Source organism: Gossypium arboreum, chromosome 1, assembly GCF_025698485.1.
Source record: "Gossypium arboreum isolate Shixiya-1 chromosome 1, ASM2569848v2, whole genome shotgun sequence".
NCBI classification, from domain to species: Eukaryota; Viridiplantae; Streptophyta; class Magnoliopsida; order Malvales; family Malvaceae; genus Gossypium; species Gossypium arboreum.
The window spans coordinates 121,787,495-121,802,156 of record NC_069070.1 but is presented as its reverse complement, the minus strand read 5'-3'; the positions used below and the strand labels follow the sequence as shown (position 1 = coordinate 121,802,156).

The following is a 14,662-nucleotide window of genomic DNA, read 5'->3' as shown; positions in this document are numbered from 1 at the left end:
TGAGACAAAGAAAAAAACTCATGGTATCAAATTGAATATTGAAACCAAACTTAGGTACCAATTGGGAAAAAAAAGTTCAAGTATCAAATTGAAAAAAATTCAGGTACCAAAGTGAATATTGAAAGCCAAACTTAAGTATTAAATAGTATATTAACCCTACGATTTTTGGTAAAATGTGAGAAAAATGATAGTTTAAGGACCATGTTTGAAAAAGAAAAGCCTTTAAAGATCGATATTGTTTAGGGACCAATCTACAAATAAACCCCCGAAAAATCCAAATAGATTCGAATCCGATCTGAACTAGGATTTAGAGTAAATAAAATCGAAATCTTTCTACCCGACCCGACTCGACTATCTTCGTTCTTTCCCTTCCCTTCTCTTCTTCCCCTTATTTCTTACAGTCCACCCTTAACCCACTCTTTAATACAAGTTCATACTCAGATTTATCCCCCTTTCTTCCCCTACGAATTTCCGGCGAAAATGATGCCGCAGGAGCTTCAACCCCGCTCCTTCCGCCCTTACATCTCATCGTCGATTAGCGCCCCTTCTTTCACTTCCTTCACCAACGCTTCTTCCGTCCATTCCTCCGAGGATCCTGACCCTAACCCTACAAACTCCAAATTAAAATCCAGTTTCCCTTCCCTTTCCTCTTCTTCTTCTTCTTCCCGATCCCTCAAGAACTCTCGCTTTTCCCCTTCTTCATTCGCTCATAACGCTCGTTTAGCGATCGCTCTCGTCCCATGTGCCGCTTTCCTTCTCGACCTCGGTGGAACCCCCGTCGTTGCCACCTTAACGTTAGGTCTTATGATCGCTTACATCGTCGATTCGCTTAATTTCAAATCCGGAGCTTTCTTTGGTGTCTGGTTCTCTTTAATCGCTGCCCAGATCGCTTTCTTCTTTAGCGCTTCGCTTTACTACTCGTTGAGTTCGATTCCTCTTTCGATCCTCGCGGCTTTTCTTTGTGCGGAAACGAATTTCCTTATTGGCGCCTGGGCTTCGCTTCAGTTTAAGTGGATTCAGATTGAAAACCCCACGATTGTTTTGGCTTTGGAACGGCTTCTCTTTGCTTGTGTACCTTTCGCTGCTTCTTCGATCTTTACTTGGGCGACTGTTTCTGCTGTTGGTATGAATAATGCTTCTTACTATCTAATGGCTTTCAATTGTGTTTTCTATTGGGTTTTCGCGATTCCTAGAGTTTCTTCTTTTAAAACCAAGCAAGAAGTGAAGTACCATGGTGGGGAAGTTCCTGATGATAATTTGATTCTTGGTCCACTTGAGAGTTGTCTCCATACTTTGAATTTATTGTTTTTTCCTCTGGTTTTCCATATCGCTTCACATTACTCGGTGATGTTTTCGTCTGCTGCTTCCATCAGTGATTTGCTGCTTCTTTTCTTCATTCCTTTCTTATTCCAATTATATGCTTCAACAAGAGGAGCATTGTGGTGGGTCACCAAAAATCCCCTTCAGTTGCGTAGCATACAGTTGGTCAATGGTGCAATTGCATTGATTGTTGTTGTGATTTGCCTTGAGATTAGAGTTGTGTTTCGTTCGTTTGGGAGGTACATTCAGGTGCCGCCACCACTAAATTATCTTCTTGTTACCACTACCATGCTTGGAGGGGCCGCTGGAGCTGGTTTTTATGCGCTGGGAATGGTATCTGATGCGTTTAGCTCTTTGGCCTTCACTTCTTTGGCTGTTGTTGTCAGTGCTGCTGGAGCAATTGTGGTTGGATTTCCAATACTGGTATGTCTATTTCTTTGTCACCTTAAATGAGTTAATTTGATGACTGTTCTATGCACAATCATGATATTTTGAGTATTCATTATTGACTTGTTTTGCCCGCTGGTCATGTTTAACATTTTATGTTATCTCCTAAATTGTACTTAGACTAGCATGGCAAGCTGAGAAGTAACATTATGAAATTAATGTGGTATGCCGTGTGTGTGCACTTGCATGTGGAAAGTAGAATTCATAAACTCTATTGTAGAACTTTACTTTGCATGAGAAGATAATGTAGTTCAAAGTTAGTGAGTACTCATTCTAGTGGGTTCCAAGGCTCGAGTGAATTGCACTGAATTTTGGTAGCTTGGATTTGGCTCTAAAGTAGTTTACTCCTTGGATCTTGGTTCTTGTTTCATTAATTTTGAGGCAAAATAGCTGATATTGAAGATCAAGTTGGCTGCTTTTTTGGGTATAGTTGCCAAGAGAATGTGCATGTGTTACGAGTTGTATATGATTTAAGGATTCTTGACAAATGCCTAGGATGAGCTATCTTGTCACCTGATTGTTTTATCCTCATTAGTCAAATTAGTCATTTGAAAGGTGTGGGATACCAGAATTAGCTATGCTTTGGGATCTTTTTTTTGAGTTCGTTTTTGAATTTCATGTATTAGTAGAACTACTTTGCTTTTCAAAATATATTCTGCTATATAGTGTTGCATGCTGTATTTATTACAAACATTCAGATCTCTTGCTAGTGATTGCTCTTTTTAGCTTGTATTGTTATATGATGAATATTATCAAGAGATAGAACTGAAAAAGAAAGGAACTCTTATTTTTTAGTGTTCAGAAATTTTAGTGGTTTCTACTTTATTTTGCAGTTTATTCCATTGCCTTCAGTTGCTGGCTTTTACTTGGCTCGTTTCTTTACAAAGAAGAGCCTTACATCGTATTTTGCCTTCGTTGTGCTTGGGAGCTTGATGGTTATGTGGTTTGTGATGCATAATTTCTGGGATTTAAACATATGGTTGGCAGGCATGTCCCTGAAATCCTTTTGTAAACTTATTGTTGCGGATGTTGTTCTAGCCATTGCTATTCCAGGTTTAGCACTTCTTCCGTCAAAACTTCATTTTTTGACTGAAGTTGGTTTGATCTGCCACGCATTGCTACTATGCCACATTGAGAATCGATTTTTCAGTTACTCAAGCATATACTATTACGGATTGGATGATGATGTGATGTATCCAAGCTACATGGTCATCCTGACGACAATAATTGGCTTTGCACTTGTGCGGCGACTATCTGTGGATCATCGAATTGGGCCCAAGGCAGTTTGGATTTTGACTTGCCTTTATTCCTCAAAGCTCTCTATGTTGTTTCTTACATCAAAATCTGTTGTGTGGGTGTCGGCTATCCTTTTATTGGCTATTTCGCCACCATTGCTTCTTTACAGGTAGGCACCTGATATATTTCTCTCATTCTCTCTTTAATTCTTAATTCAGATGAAAGCAATGGTTCATTTTCCCCCTATCTTTGTGAACTTTGAAGGGATAAGTCGAGAACAGCATCAAAGATGAAAGCCTGGCAAGGATATGCACATGCTACTGTGGTTGCATTATCAGTCTGGTTTTGCCGTGAAACAATTTTTGAAGCATTACAATGGTGGAACGGTAGACCACCATCTGATGGTTTACTTATAGGATTTTGTATCCTCTTGACTGGATTGGCTTGTGTACCCATTGTTGCTCTGCATTTCTCTCATGTCATGGTATGGACACATTTTGTTGCTTTTCCTCATTTTTAAAAGTTATTTGCCATTAAATTTCCTTATATATTTTCCATCAAAAAAACATTTCTTGTTTTCTTTTGATTAGGAAAGGAGTTTATTTGACGTTCAAACATGCTACAAATACCTTCTCTCCTCTTGCTCTGAAAGAACGAGCTTCTAATTAAGAATCGAGCAAGAAAAGAAATTAAATTATCTGATTTAAGGCTGGATGATTCTTGAACATGAATAAGAATTGATGGTTGTTTTTAAATAATTTGTGACAGCATTTTGTTTCTTAGCGTAAAATATTAGTACATTGATTATATTCCATTCTTGTTTATGCAGTCTGCAAAGAGATGCATTGTGTTGGTGGTGGCAACAGGTCTCCTGTTTATCCTAATGCAACCACCAATTCCGTTATCATGGACCTACCGATCCGAGATAATCAGAGCTGCACGCCAATCTGCTGATGATATTTCCATATATGGCTTTATGGCATCGAAACCAACTTGGCCCTCTTGGTTACTTATATTGGCAATACTTCTCACTTTAGCTGCTGCAACATCTGTCATACCCATTAAGTACATTGTAGAGTTGAGAGCTTTCTACGCCATTGCCATGGGTATTGCTCTCGGTGTTTACATATCTGCTGAGTTTTTCCTGCAGGCTGCTGTCCTTCATGCCCTCATTGTGGTAACCATGGTTTGTGCATCTATTTTTGTGGTCTTCACCCATTTTCCATCGGCATCCAGTACAAAGCTCCTACCATGGGTGTTTGCTCTCCTTGTGGCTCTATTTCCTGTGACTTACCTATTAGAAGGTCAAGTGAGAATTAAAAGCTTCCTTGCAGAAAATGAATTTGGTGACACCGGAGAGGAAGACAGGAAGCTTACAACTCTACTGGCTGTTGAGGGGGCCAGGACATCTCTTCTCGGTCTGTATGCAGCAATCTTTATGCTTATAGCTTTGGAAATAAAATATGAACTTGCCTCACTTATACGGGAAAAGTCTTTTGACAAGGGTGCAATTAGACACAATCAATCTGGTCAAAGTAATTCCGTTGGTTTCCCTCCCCGAATGAGGTTCATGCAACAACGCCGTGCCTCTTCTGTCTCATCCTTCACAATTAAACGTATGGCTGCTGAAGGGGCATGGATGCCCGCGGTCGGTAATGTCGCTACCATAATGTGCTTTGCTATATGCCTGATTCTAAATGTTAATCTCACCGGCGGCTCAAATCAGGCAATATTCTTCTTAGCTCCTATATTACTACTTCTCAACCAGGACTCAGATTTTGTCGCTGGATTCGGGGACAAACAGAGGTATTTCCCCGTTACAGTCACCATATCAATCTATTTAGTCTTGACCTCAGTATACGGCATATGGGAAGACGTCTGGCACGGAAATGCCGGGTGGGGCATCGACATTGGGGGTCCTGGTTGGTTTTTTGCAGTAAAAAACCTAGCCCTCCTCATCCTTACATTCCCAAGCCACATCTTATTCAACCGATTTGTATGGACTTACTCAAAGACAACAGATTCAACACCACTCCTAACACTACCACTCAACCTGCCGTCGATCGTAATATCAGATTTGGTTAAGATTAGGGTGTTGGGATTGTTAGGAATTATTTATTCGGTGGCGCAGTACATAATATCTAGACAGCAATACATCTCAGGAATGAAATATATTTAGACAAAAATAGATGTCTCTGTTTTTCTTTGTTTTGTTTGTACAATATGATTTTTGGCAATTTTCAGGTGAGAGATGTCTTAGAAATTTGAGGGGGTGTTTTTGTAAGTTCAAATTCACTCTCTTTGGGATTTTTATTCTATGCTCTTGAAATGCCAGAATCCTTTTGACATTTTCAATGTTTTACGGCTAATAATTTATATGGAGAGAATCATTAACTCGTTAGTTTAGAGTATCCAGTGTCGTATCGGTGGGTGTATCGTTTTTCTGTTTGTTTATGTGTTGAGTTTTTGATAATTTATGTCTTTTAGGTATGAGATTTTACGATGTTCGGAATTATATTGAATAATTTTGATTAAATTTGGATTCGAATTGAATTAGATAATTAAATAGGGGTATGTTTTTTCAGACTCAAATTTAAGAGTTTGTTTAAGTGGATTGGTGCTCTTTTATCATTCAATCTAACAACTAATGGTGTGTGTATAAATAGCTTAATTTTAACTTTTAATAATATTATGCATAAATATGTTTCTGTTACATGTGTGTAACTCTTTTATATATTATTAATTAGTTTTAATAGTTGTATTTTATTTCTTACATATAATTATGAAGATATATATATATGTAAAAGTATCATGGAGGTCCTTAATTAAGAGTGAGATTGTATTTTGCTTCTTTTACTGGAAAAATAGTTAAATTAATCTTTGTATATTAAATCAAAGAGTAAATTAGTCCTTTCCATTGAAAAACTTATCCATTTTTACAGATAAAAAATGGTATTACTGATGGAATAATTAAACAATTACATGTAGTGTGCGTTATGGGAAACAAAATAGTTGTTGGAATTATGTTGAAAAGACGTGGTTAAATCACACCCGTTTCATGTCTCAAAGGATTTTATTAGATTTAATGTCATCAATGTTAAGAGGAGAGTTGAAGTAGGTTCAAATTAAATAAAATTGATATTATTGAGTTATTATTATGATTTTAATAATATTTTGGTATAATAATTTTTATCCTCTAATTAAAAAAGTATATATTAGTCATCAATTTAAATTACCACTTCTTTTAATCTTTAAATTTAAATTTATTTTTTTACTAAATCAAGATAAAAAAAGTCTAGTACGTGCCATTCTCATAATATGAAAAAATATTATATAAAAAGCAATTATAAAATAAAAAATTATGGATATAAAATTATATAAAATATTTTATTTATACAACAATAACAAATAGGCAATCGAATAATGTCGAATAGACCTGTTTATTGGTTAGGTCATCCGTTTAGGCTCGAAGTTCCGTTTAACAAATAGGAGAGTTTAAATAAGATACGATGCTTTAAAAAAATATTTTTAAATAAAAATAAATTTAAAAAAATTAAATATGGACGAGCCAGATTAAGCCCGAATTTACTTTTTTTACATTGGGTTAAACTTAGACAAAAAATAAATTTATTTTCAAATCGGACCTAAATTTAAAAAATTAATCAAAATACCTTTTATGAACTTTACCTAAATCCGGCCTGGCTCTTGAACGCGGAAGTTGAATTTTGTTTTTAAGCTAACACTTAACCCATTAACACCAGTTTTTTAAAAATTAAAATAAAATCTGGAATGGCATGTATATCATTAATCCAATTTCAACCGTCAGATGACAAACAGAAATTCTGAACCGTCAGATTTTTAAAGGCTATAAAATTCATCATTTTCTTCACTCTCCTCCCCCCTAAAACTCCCTCCCTTCCCTCCTTGAAAACCCTAAACCCTAACCCGCCACTCCCCTCCCTATGAATTGCTTCGATATTTCTGTATAATTGTTATTATTATTGAAATAAAACAATAAATATTTTTTTTGAATTTAAAGTGTTGATTTGAACTCAAAATATGGATTCCGAACTAAACATCTACAGGCCTCCACCTGAATTCGAAGAAAATTCATCACAACAACTCGTCGATCTCACAGTATCAGATTCCACGGAGCTTTTCCTTATTCAATGGCCAATTCATCAAGTAAATCATTCAATTTTTTTTTAATTCCTTTACGCTTTGCTTATGCTCTCTTTTTTATTAATTTGAACTTAAATTTGTGTTTTTTCATTTTTATTTTTTATGTTTGTTTGCAGCATCCTGAAATTAATGACCAAGTAGTTACGCTTCAGCTCGATCCTGATGGAAAATTGGGCAGTTTTACGGATTCTACTGGTAGATTATCTGTTTGAATATTAGTGTAATTTTTTTTTTGGTTATGGCTGGATTTGAGCTATAATTTTACATTGATGTTTTTTTTATATGAAAGCTAGTTTTGATTTGTTTACAAATTGGTTACATATTGCAGGAAAAGCTTTTGATTTTGTTAGCCCTGCTTCTCAAGGGCCAGATGCTACAGTTATCTTATCTTCCGAATCGGAGTCTAAAATCGGTATTAAGTTTTGCATTTTTTGTTTTAGTGCCTGCTATTGGTTTCATTAGTTACACGGATATATATTGCCGGTGAATCAAATTCCTTTTAGAATTGAAGAACGAACTGTTGCATGGAGCTCCAAGTGCAATGATTTTTGTTCATATTTCTAGTTCGTAATTTGGTTATTTGTTCTTTAATGTTTCTGTATCGTCTAGACACTTTATCTGATTTGTTTGTCTTTTGAATTGGATACTCGGATTTGATTTCTAGACTCTGATGAAACCATTCTGGTATTCGTGTACGTCTGTTAGTGCCTGCATTGGTTACTTTCCGTTTATTTTTTGAAGTTTGAAATCATTAGTTACATGGATATATACTGTCGGTGAAACAAATTCAAAAGTTGAAGAACGAAAGTTTGCGTGGTCCATAAAAAGCAATGATGTTTGCTTATATTTATCTGTCGTAATTTGGTTTTTGGTTTTTTGTTTTTTATGTTTCTGTATCATCTAGACACTTAACTGGATTTGTGTGTCCTTTGAATAGGATTCTCCGTTTTTATTTCGAGGCTCTGGTATTCATGTTAGGATCGACGAACTTTTCATATTGTTATTAGCTATCAAACTGGTTTCTTATTGTATCAAGACCTTGTTAGACATCTAGGTGATTGATTTCGATCTGTTTTACAATGCTGTTAATATGTCGGAATATTTTTTTATGTAACTTGAGGCCTTGGGTTTGTTAATGGCTGGCATTACAGATTTCATGCATTGATCTTGTACTTGTTTGTATTTCATTTTTTCTTTGCTATTTGTCACCGGTCCTTGCTCGGTTTCAAATAAACCCTTTACCACATAGGTCTGTTTATCTTCATTGGTACTTTCGAAATTTGAGGAATTTGGTTGGGTGCGATTTAATATTCATCACTAGTGTTGTTAAATTTGGTTGTAGTGTGGTTCCGTGGTTGTGATTAACTCGTTCGAATTTATTTCTATATTTGTGAACATATTCACTTATTTCCTTGATACATATTTCTTTCTTGATAGTTGGGAAGATTTCACGACGAGTTTCCCTTGTACATTATATGAGTCCCGACGAATACGAAAAGCTCAGTTCCGACAAGAAGCTGTTGCATCAGAGATCCTCCGGAACCTTAATGACTGATTCTTCCAATCCTTTTTCAAGTCCAATGCAAAGTAAAGGGCGGAAAGGTTCACATTCTATGGGGCGTACTGTCAGCACACATGGTAGTCAACAAAAAAGTACCGTCTCTGGAATCAATGAACAATCTAAGCCTGCAAAAAGAAAGCATGATCACGAATCTACGGGATCCATGAACCAGCCCACACACAGTCATGAGACAACTCCAATTTCAGGGTCCTCAGAGCATTCTCACAAAAGTAAATCGAAGAAGAAAGTAAAAAACGATGAGTAAGGTATTCAACATTCTCCTTCATTGTCTTGTCTTTTTGCCTATTTTCATTCTCTTCTTTTCACCTTTAGATATGCCGATATCTTGACATTAAGTTCATCACAGTTGCTCTATTCTACTTATCTGCTTTTGATTGAAAATATCATTTGCCGATTTACTCATGGTATGGATGTTGCGATGTTACAGTTATTATTCTATTGTTTCGATATTTTCGTTGTCGATTTTCATTGCATTAGCATCCATTATAAATTATTTTTGAAGTTATTTTCTGTCTATGGTGTCACATGATCTTTGGGCATCATTTTGAAGTAAAAAATGAAACTTTGCTTACAATTTGGTTTTCTCTTAGTCATTAGGAGGGATTTATTTGTGACATTTAATGTTGGTTTTCTAAGCAGGGTTATATTGCAAGGAAAGTACATAAAAAAGCATCTTGGCATACTTTTTTTTTATATTTTATTTTTGGGTAAACTACACTAGTAGTCACCCAACTATGACTAAAATATTTTTTAGTCACCTAATTACGAAACCTTACAAGATGGTCATCTAACTATTTATAAATTACTTTTTTGGTCGCTCAACTATTAAAGTTACAAAATGCTCACTCAATTATTCAATTATGTTAAACTATTAATTCTTTTTTCTAGTTTATCCCAAAAATAAAGTATCTAATGGGAATCTGACTCGTGATAGATTCTTGTAGCTGCTATACATTTTCTTGATTTAAGGACTAATTTGAACATTGGGGTCTAGTTTAAGGACTAATTTACAATTAGAATCTTTTACATTTTTTGTCACGTCCTTTTAATTTGAAGGAATATCCTTGAAGATGCCTCAAGGTCAAGGTCATCTAAGTAAGCATCAATGACAGCCCCATTTATTTTTTGGGGGTAAATAGCAAATCAACAGATGAGTAAAATGTACATAAAAGATTTAGGGCCACTTAAAAGAAATATTGCATTTCATCGCTCAAAAATGTCTATATTTTTTATATCGTATTTTAGTGCCTAGTCGATATCATTGTCTCTTGGACGAATTTAATCTATAACGAACTTAATATTTAGCAAGTCAAAATATGTGCCGTACATGGAAAAAACTCTGCAAAATGTGGTTCTATTACATAAAGATAATGTCCACAACTTTGATCTCTTAATTTTGGAGTTCTACAATTTTTCCAATTTGATCCATGAAATTTGGATTTCGTTTAAATATGATGATGTGTAGTGGCAGTGTAGCACTTACCTGAACTTTTAAAAGTCTATATGTAAATTTTCAAGTGATTGATGCAATACAATTATTTTAAAGAAATCAAACTTCGAAGACCAAATTGAAAAGAATGATTAAATTTAAGGACTAAATGTTATTTTTCTTCTCTTTCTAAAACATTGATAATGGCCCATACAATCAAGGTGCCAGAAATTTCACTTATTTAGGAAAAGCACTATTGGTTGAATGGAGATCTGGATCTGGTTGGTTGGGCGGCAGTCTTTTTTTTCAATGCTATTGGACATCAGAATTTATGTTTCGAGACACATTCCGTTACTTAAATTAATTTACAATTTAAAGAAAAGAAAAATTAAGAATAAAGACACATCTCGATATTTAAATTAATTAAAATTCTATAATTATTTTTTTAAAATATTGAATTAAATCAATTTATTTCAATCAAATATTAATAAAATTAAATTTAACCTAATAAATGGAATAACGAACAATAAAAATCACGCATTTAACATTTGAATTAGGTGAGAGAGCAGCAAAGCTAACCTCTTTTGCCACCATTTAATAACGCCTTTAGTTTTTTCAACTACTCTCCTCTTTGTGTCCTCTCTGTGTGCTTTTCTTCACTGTTTGTTCCCCATCAAAATATTGTGTCACAGGAAGAAAATCCCAATTTCCACGAGAAATTTTAAACAAAAAAAGAAACCCAAAAATGGACAAAGAAAAGAAATTAAAACAAACCCAAGAAGAAGAGGAAATGGAATTCAAAGACTGTGAAAACCACAGCCAACAAGCTCAACAAGAAGAAGAAGAAGAAGAAGAAAAAATCGAGATAGGCGATGAAATAATTCGAAGCAAAATTGGTATCATGAGAGCACTTGCAGAGAGAGATGACCCATCAGTTAAGGTACTCATTTGGTTCATTTTCAGCTTTTTTTGACTTTGGGTTTTCATTTTTACTTGAATTTCTTTTTCATTTTTTTTTTAAAGGAAGTGGATGATTTTATGATACGGAGATTCCTTAGAGCTCGTGATTTGGATATAGAGAAAGCAAACACCATGTTATTGAAGTATTTGAGTTGGAGAAGAACGTTTTTGCCTAAAGGATTCGTATCTGAATCGGAGATTTCAAATCAATTGGCTGATAATAAGCTTTGTATGCAAGGAGTTGATAAACAAGGTCGACCTATTGTCGTTGCTTTTGGTGGTAGACATAAGCCTACTAAAGGGAACCTTGAAGAGGTTAAACGTATGTTTATGCTTCTTTTTCTTCTTCTTTTTTCAATACATTTTTTTTGTAATTTTTGTGTTTTATTTTTGGTTTTAGTAGTAAATATGTTGATACAAGGTTGAGATTATGGTGGTCGGCTCATCTATAGGTGGAGACTGGAGAGTAGTAGGATGTAGTTAGACAGTGTGGGATCTTGGGGGTAAGTGTTGGGGGCTTAACTAAACTTTTTAAAAATTTTACGAGCATAATGAGAATTTTTAAATAGAGTTTAGTTAAAATTTTAAAAAAAAATTAAAATATATAATAAAATTTTTCAAAAATTTAGGGTTTCGCCTCTGTAGTTAGTGTAGAAGAAGGAAAAGATAGTTGAGAATATTGAGCGTTGAGGGAGAGAGAAGCAGAGAAAGTCTCGGAAGTCGCTGTTTTTCTCTAGGTGTCACGTGTCATTCTTTTGTTAGCTCTGTGATCCCTAGAACTTAGTTAATCTATACATCTTTATAGGTATGGATTGTCATGTTAGCACAATGGATAAATGTGGTATACGGATAACACGTACCCTATTCCTGTTAAGGGTGTGGTCCTCATAATATGTACTCACCTTGGTACGGGTCGGCGGGAGCTTGTTCTAGCGGTTGACTGTAACTTGCGGGGCATCTCGCAAGATTGGCAGCTCGTTAGATGAACCTGCGAGTTGTATGTCTAACAAAATTCACCCTTAAACTATTTCCAATTCTCGTTTTGTCTCATTTTGTGCTTAAGTTGTCAATTTTGTCTTATTTTTCTAGAAACAAATTGGACGTCCAATGGCATCCGTGGTTCTTATTGACTATTAGTGGAACAAAATTGATAGTTTAGATATCTCTTTCTATAATTTTCTTTGTAAAGATTAATCCTGAAATTGGAGAATAGTTTAGGGGTCTATTATTAGAGTTTTTATTTAACTTGAATCGAAAATTGAGCCAAAGAAAGAATTTGGGTCATTGGTTTTTGCATTTGTCTTCTCCTAAATGTTAAGCTAATGGCTTATTTTTATTTTCTTTTGCAGGCTTTGTTGTCTATGGTTTAGAGAAAATTTGTGCCAGGTAACTAGCTTGACCTACTTTAGTTGCGAGTTTTCGATATGGATATGTTCGATTTTTTTTCAAAAAAAGCTTTTTCCATGCATGTGGGATCATATATCAGTATCCATGTTTCAATATGTACCATACATGAATGTCGAGCACGAATACTATAAGAATAAGGAAGAGTTTTGAGTAACATAGAGAGCTTAATTGCCCACCAAGAAACTATGTATTAGAATTTGTGGTGTCAAAATGCTTGTTTATAGTATCATGTATTGCTTTGAATCAAGATATTTGGTTTTGTTATATGCCACCATGGCCGAATATGCGCCTAGACATCGATACTTGGTCGAGTATCCGCCGATGTTATGGATAAATCTTGTATTTGTTCGTATTTGTTTGATTCTACTTCTTATGGTGTTTTAGAATGCCAAGAGGACAAGAAAAGTTCGTGGCGATCGGAGATCTCGAAGGATGGGGATATTCGAACAGCGATATTCGTGCATACGTCGCATCTCTATCGATTCTCCAGGTTTGATCTTAAACATTATGCATAAATAAATTGCTTCTTAAATGCATTTGAGATGGCCTTAAGTCGGATGAGTTGCATCGATAGTCGTTGTTTCAGTCTATATTGCTTTGACGCTTCATTTTTTCTTTAAGACCCGTGTTTGATACATAGATTAGGGGGTATGATCATCCGTGCTGGAAATGTACTTGTATCTGACACACTTGAGTTCCGATAATATAGGCAGGGGCGAAGGGAGGAGGGCAGGCAGGGGTCTTGACCCCTTAAAATGGAAAACCGTTGCTTTAGTCCTCTTAAAATTTATAAAATCTTAGTTTAATATATATAATAAAATTATAATTTACCTCCTAATGCTAGAATTTTGATTTAGTCTTTTTAAAAACCGTAAAGATATAAGCTGATGCAAGGTTAAAATTACATTTTAATTCTCGTACCCTTAAAAAAATTTTTGGCTTCACCCCTTAATATAGTATCTGGAAAAAACTTATAGCAATGATTCAATTGTTTTTGATTGCAGGACTGTTACCCAGAGAGGCTTGCCAAATTGTTTATTGTTCATGTGCCTTACATATTCATGACTGCCTGGAAAGTTGTTTACCCATTCATTGACAGCAGAACCAAGAAGAAGGTAAAAATATAAGGTTAAATATGTTATAGGTCCTTATACTTTTTATAAATTTAAAATTTAGTCCTTACACTTTTATTTTCAAGAATTTAGTCTTTTTACTTTTCAAATTTTAAAATTCAAGTCCAATTATAAACACATTAAATTGGTTGGTGCAACAGTATTAACAGTTAAACTCAAATTTTAAAATCTGAAAAGAAAAGAGACTAAATTCCTAAAAACAAAAATATAGGAATTAAACCCCAAATCTACAAAGAGTACAAAAACTCACACAGTGTTGATTGGTGTTTTGATGAGTCTCTCAATGGTTCTTAACTTCATTTGTTCTTTTCTACATATATAGCAAGAAATGATTTGTTCTTGGAAAATTATTGTACCTCCACACTTAAATTTTTGCTTGTCTGAATCTCGGATTTCCGAATCTCTTATAATTTTGCAGATAATATTTGTTGAGAATAAAAAGCTGAAATCCACATTGCTTAATGACATTGATGAAAGCCAACTTCCAGATATATATGGAGGCAAATTGCCATTAGTTCCTATTGAGAACTGCTAACTTTGACCCATGGGATTTCTTTTTGGTGCACAACAATAAGGAGATTTTAAATCCATATAAACCCTAATTATATATCATCAACCCCCCATTCTTAGATTACCCATGATTATTATAGATATAATATGTATACTCTTTGAATACTTATGCAGTTCAATATAAATTTCTCTCGTATTTATATCCGTATATGCTTGGATGTATAATCAGTACCATACGACGGGCATCGACTAGTATGTATGTATGGATCAATTTTAAGGTAAAATGGTATTGATGTAAGGTAAATCTCAAAATTACACGTGAACTATATAGTTTAGTGTATAATTTTATATATGAAATTTTGATTTGATCTAATTTTTATAAATTATTAATATAATTATTTAATATAATATTATTTTATGTTTATATATTACATACATAAATAATTATATTTATTC

The 14,662-nt window shown here is 34.4% G+C and overlaps 3 protein-coding genes across 3 annotated transcripts; all 3 read left to right on the top strand.

Moving 5' to 3' along the window:
* Positions 1 to 292: 292 nt before the first annotated feature.
* Positions 293 to 5,539, top strand: LOC108483275 (uncharacterized). Its single transcript, XM_017786560.2, has 4 exons — positions 293 to 1,743; positions 2,601 to 3,172; positions 3,268 to 3,487; positions 3,833 to 5,539. Exons 1-4 carry the CDS (start codon positions 481 to 483, stop codon positions 5,180 to 5,182), a joined length of 3,405 nt encoding a protein of 1,134 aa, XP_017642049.1. The 5' UTR covers positions 293 to 480; the 3' UTR covers positions 5,183 to 5,539.
* Positions 5,540 to 6,816: 1,277 nt separating this feature from the next.
* Positions 6,817 to 9,197, top strand: LOC108483570 (mediator-associated protein 2). Its single transcript, XM_017787034.2, has 4 exons — positions 6,817 to 7,188; positions 7,302 to 7,380; positions 7,514 to 7,597; positions 8,623 to 9,197. The coding sequence occupies exons 1-4, from the start codon at positions 7,063 to 7,065 to the stop codon at positions 9,009 to 9,011; spliced, it is 678 nt and encodes a 225-aa protein (XP_017642523.1). The 5' UTR covers positions 6,817 to 7,062; the 3' UTR covers positions 9,012 to 9,197.
* Positions 9,198 to 10,718: 1,521 nt separating this feature from the next.
* Positions 10,719 to 14,414, top strand: LOC108483568 (uncharacterized). The gene is made up of 6 exons (XM_017787032.2): positions 10,719 to 11,136; positions 11,220 to 11,478; positions 12,506 to 12,542; positions 12,948 to 13,053; positions 13,568 to 13,678; positions 14,115 to 14,414. The coding sequence occupies exons 1-6, from the start codon at positions 10,942 to 10,944 to the stop codon at positions 14,229 to 14,231; spliced, it is 825 nt and encodes a 274-aa protein (XP_017642521.1). The 5' UTR covers positions 10,719 to 10,941; the 3' UTR covers positions 14,232 to 14,414.
* Positions 14,415 to 14,662: the final 248 nt, after the last annotated feature.

Bases quoted from the DNA above. Each gene is read 5' to 3' on its own strand.
- LOC108483275 (XM_017786560.2), top strand. From the start codon at position 481: ATGATGCCGCAGGAGCTTCAACCCCGCTCCTTCCGCCCTTACATCTCA. The intron at 1,744-2,600 runs GTATGTCTATTT...TTTATTTTGCAG, and splicing joins TGGTTGGATTTCCAATACTG to TTTATTCCATTGCCTTCAGT. The intron at 3,488-3,832 runs GTATGGACACAT...TTGTTTATGCAG, and splicing joins TGCATTTCTCTCATGTCATG to TCTGCAAAGAGATGCATTGT.
- LOC108483570 (XM_017787034.2), top strand. From the start codon at position 7,063: ATGGATTCCGAACTAAACATCTACAGGCCTCCACCTGAATTCGAAGAA. The intron at 7,189-7,301 runs GTAAATCATTCA...GTTTGTTTGCAG, and splicing joins TTCAATGGCCAATTCATCAA to CATCCTGAAATTAATGACCA. The intron at 7,381-7,513 runs GTAGATTATCTG...TACATATTGCAG, and splicing joins CAGTTTTACGGATTCTACTG to GAAAAGCTTTTGATTTTGTT.
- LOC108483568 (XM_017787032.2), top strand. From the start codon at position 10,942: ATGGACAAAGAAAAGAAATTAAAACAAACCCAAGAAGAAGAGGAAATG. The intron at 12,543-12,947 runs GTAACTAGCTTG...ATGGTGTTTTAG, and splicing joins TTAGAGAAAATTTGTGCCAG to AATGCCAAGAGGACAAGAAA. The intron at 13,054-13,567 runs GTTTGATCTTAA...TTTTGATTGCAG, and splicing joins CATCTCTATCGATTCTCCAG to GACTGTTACCCAGAGAGGCT.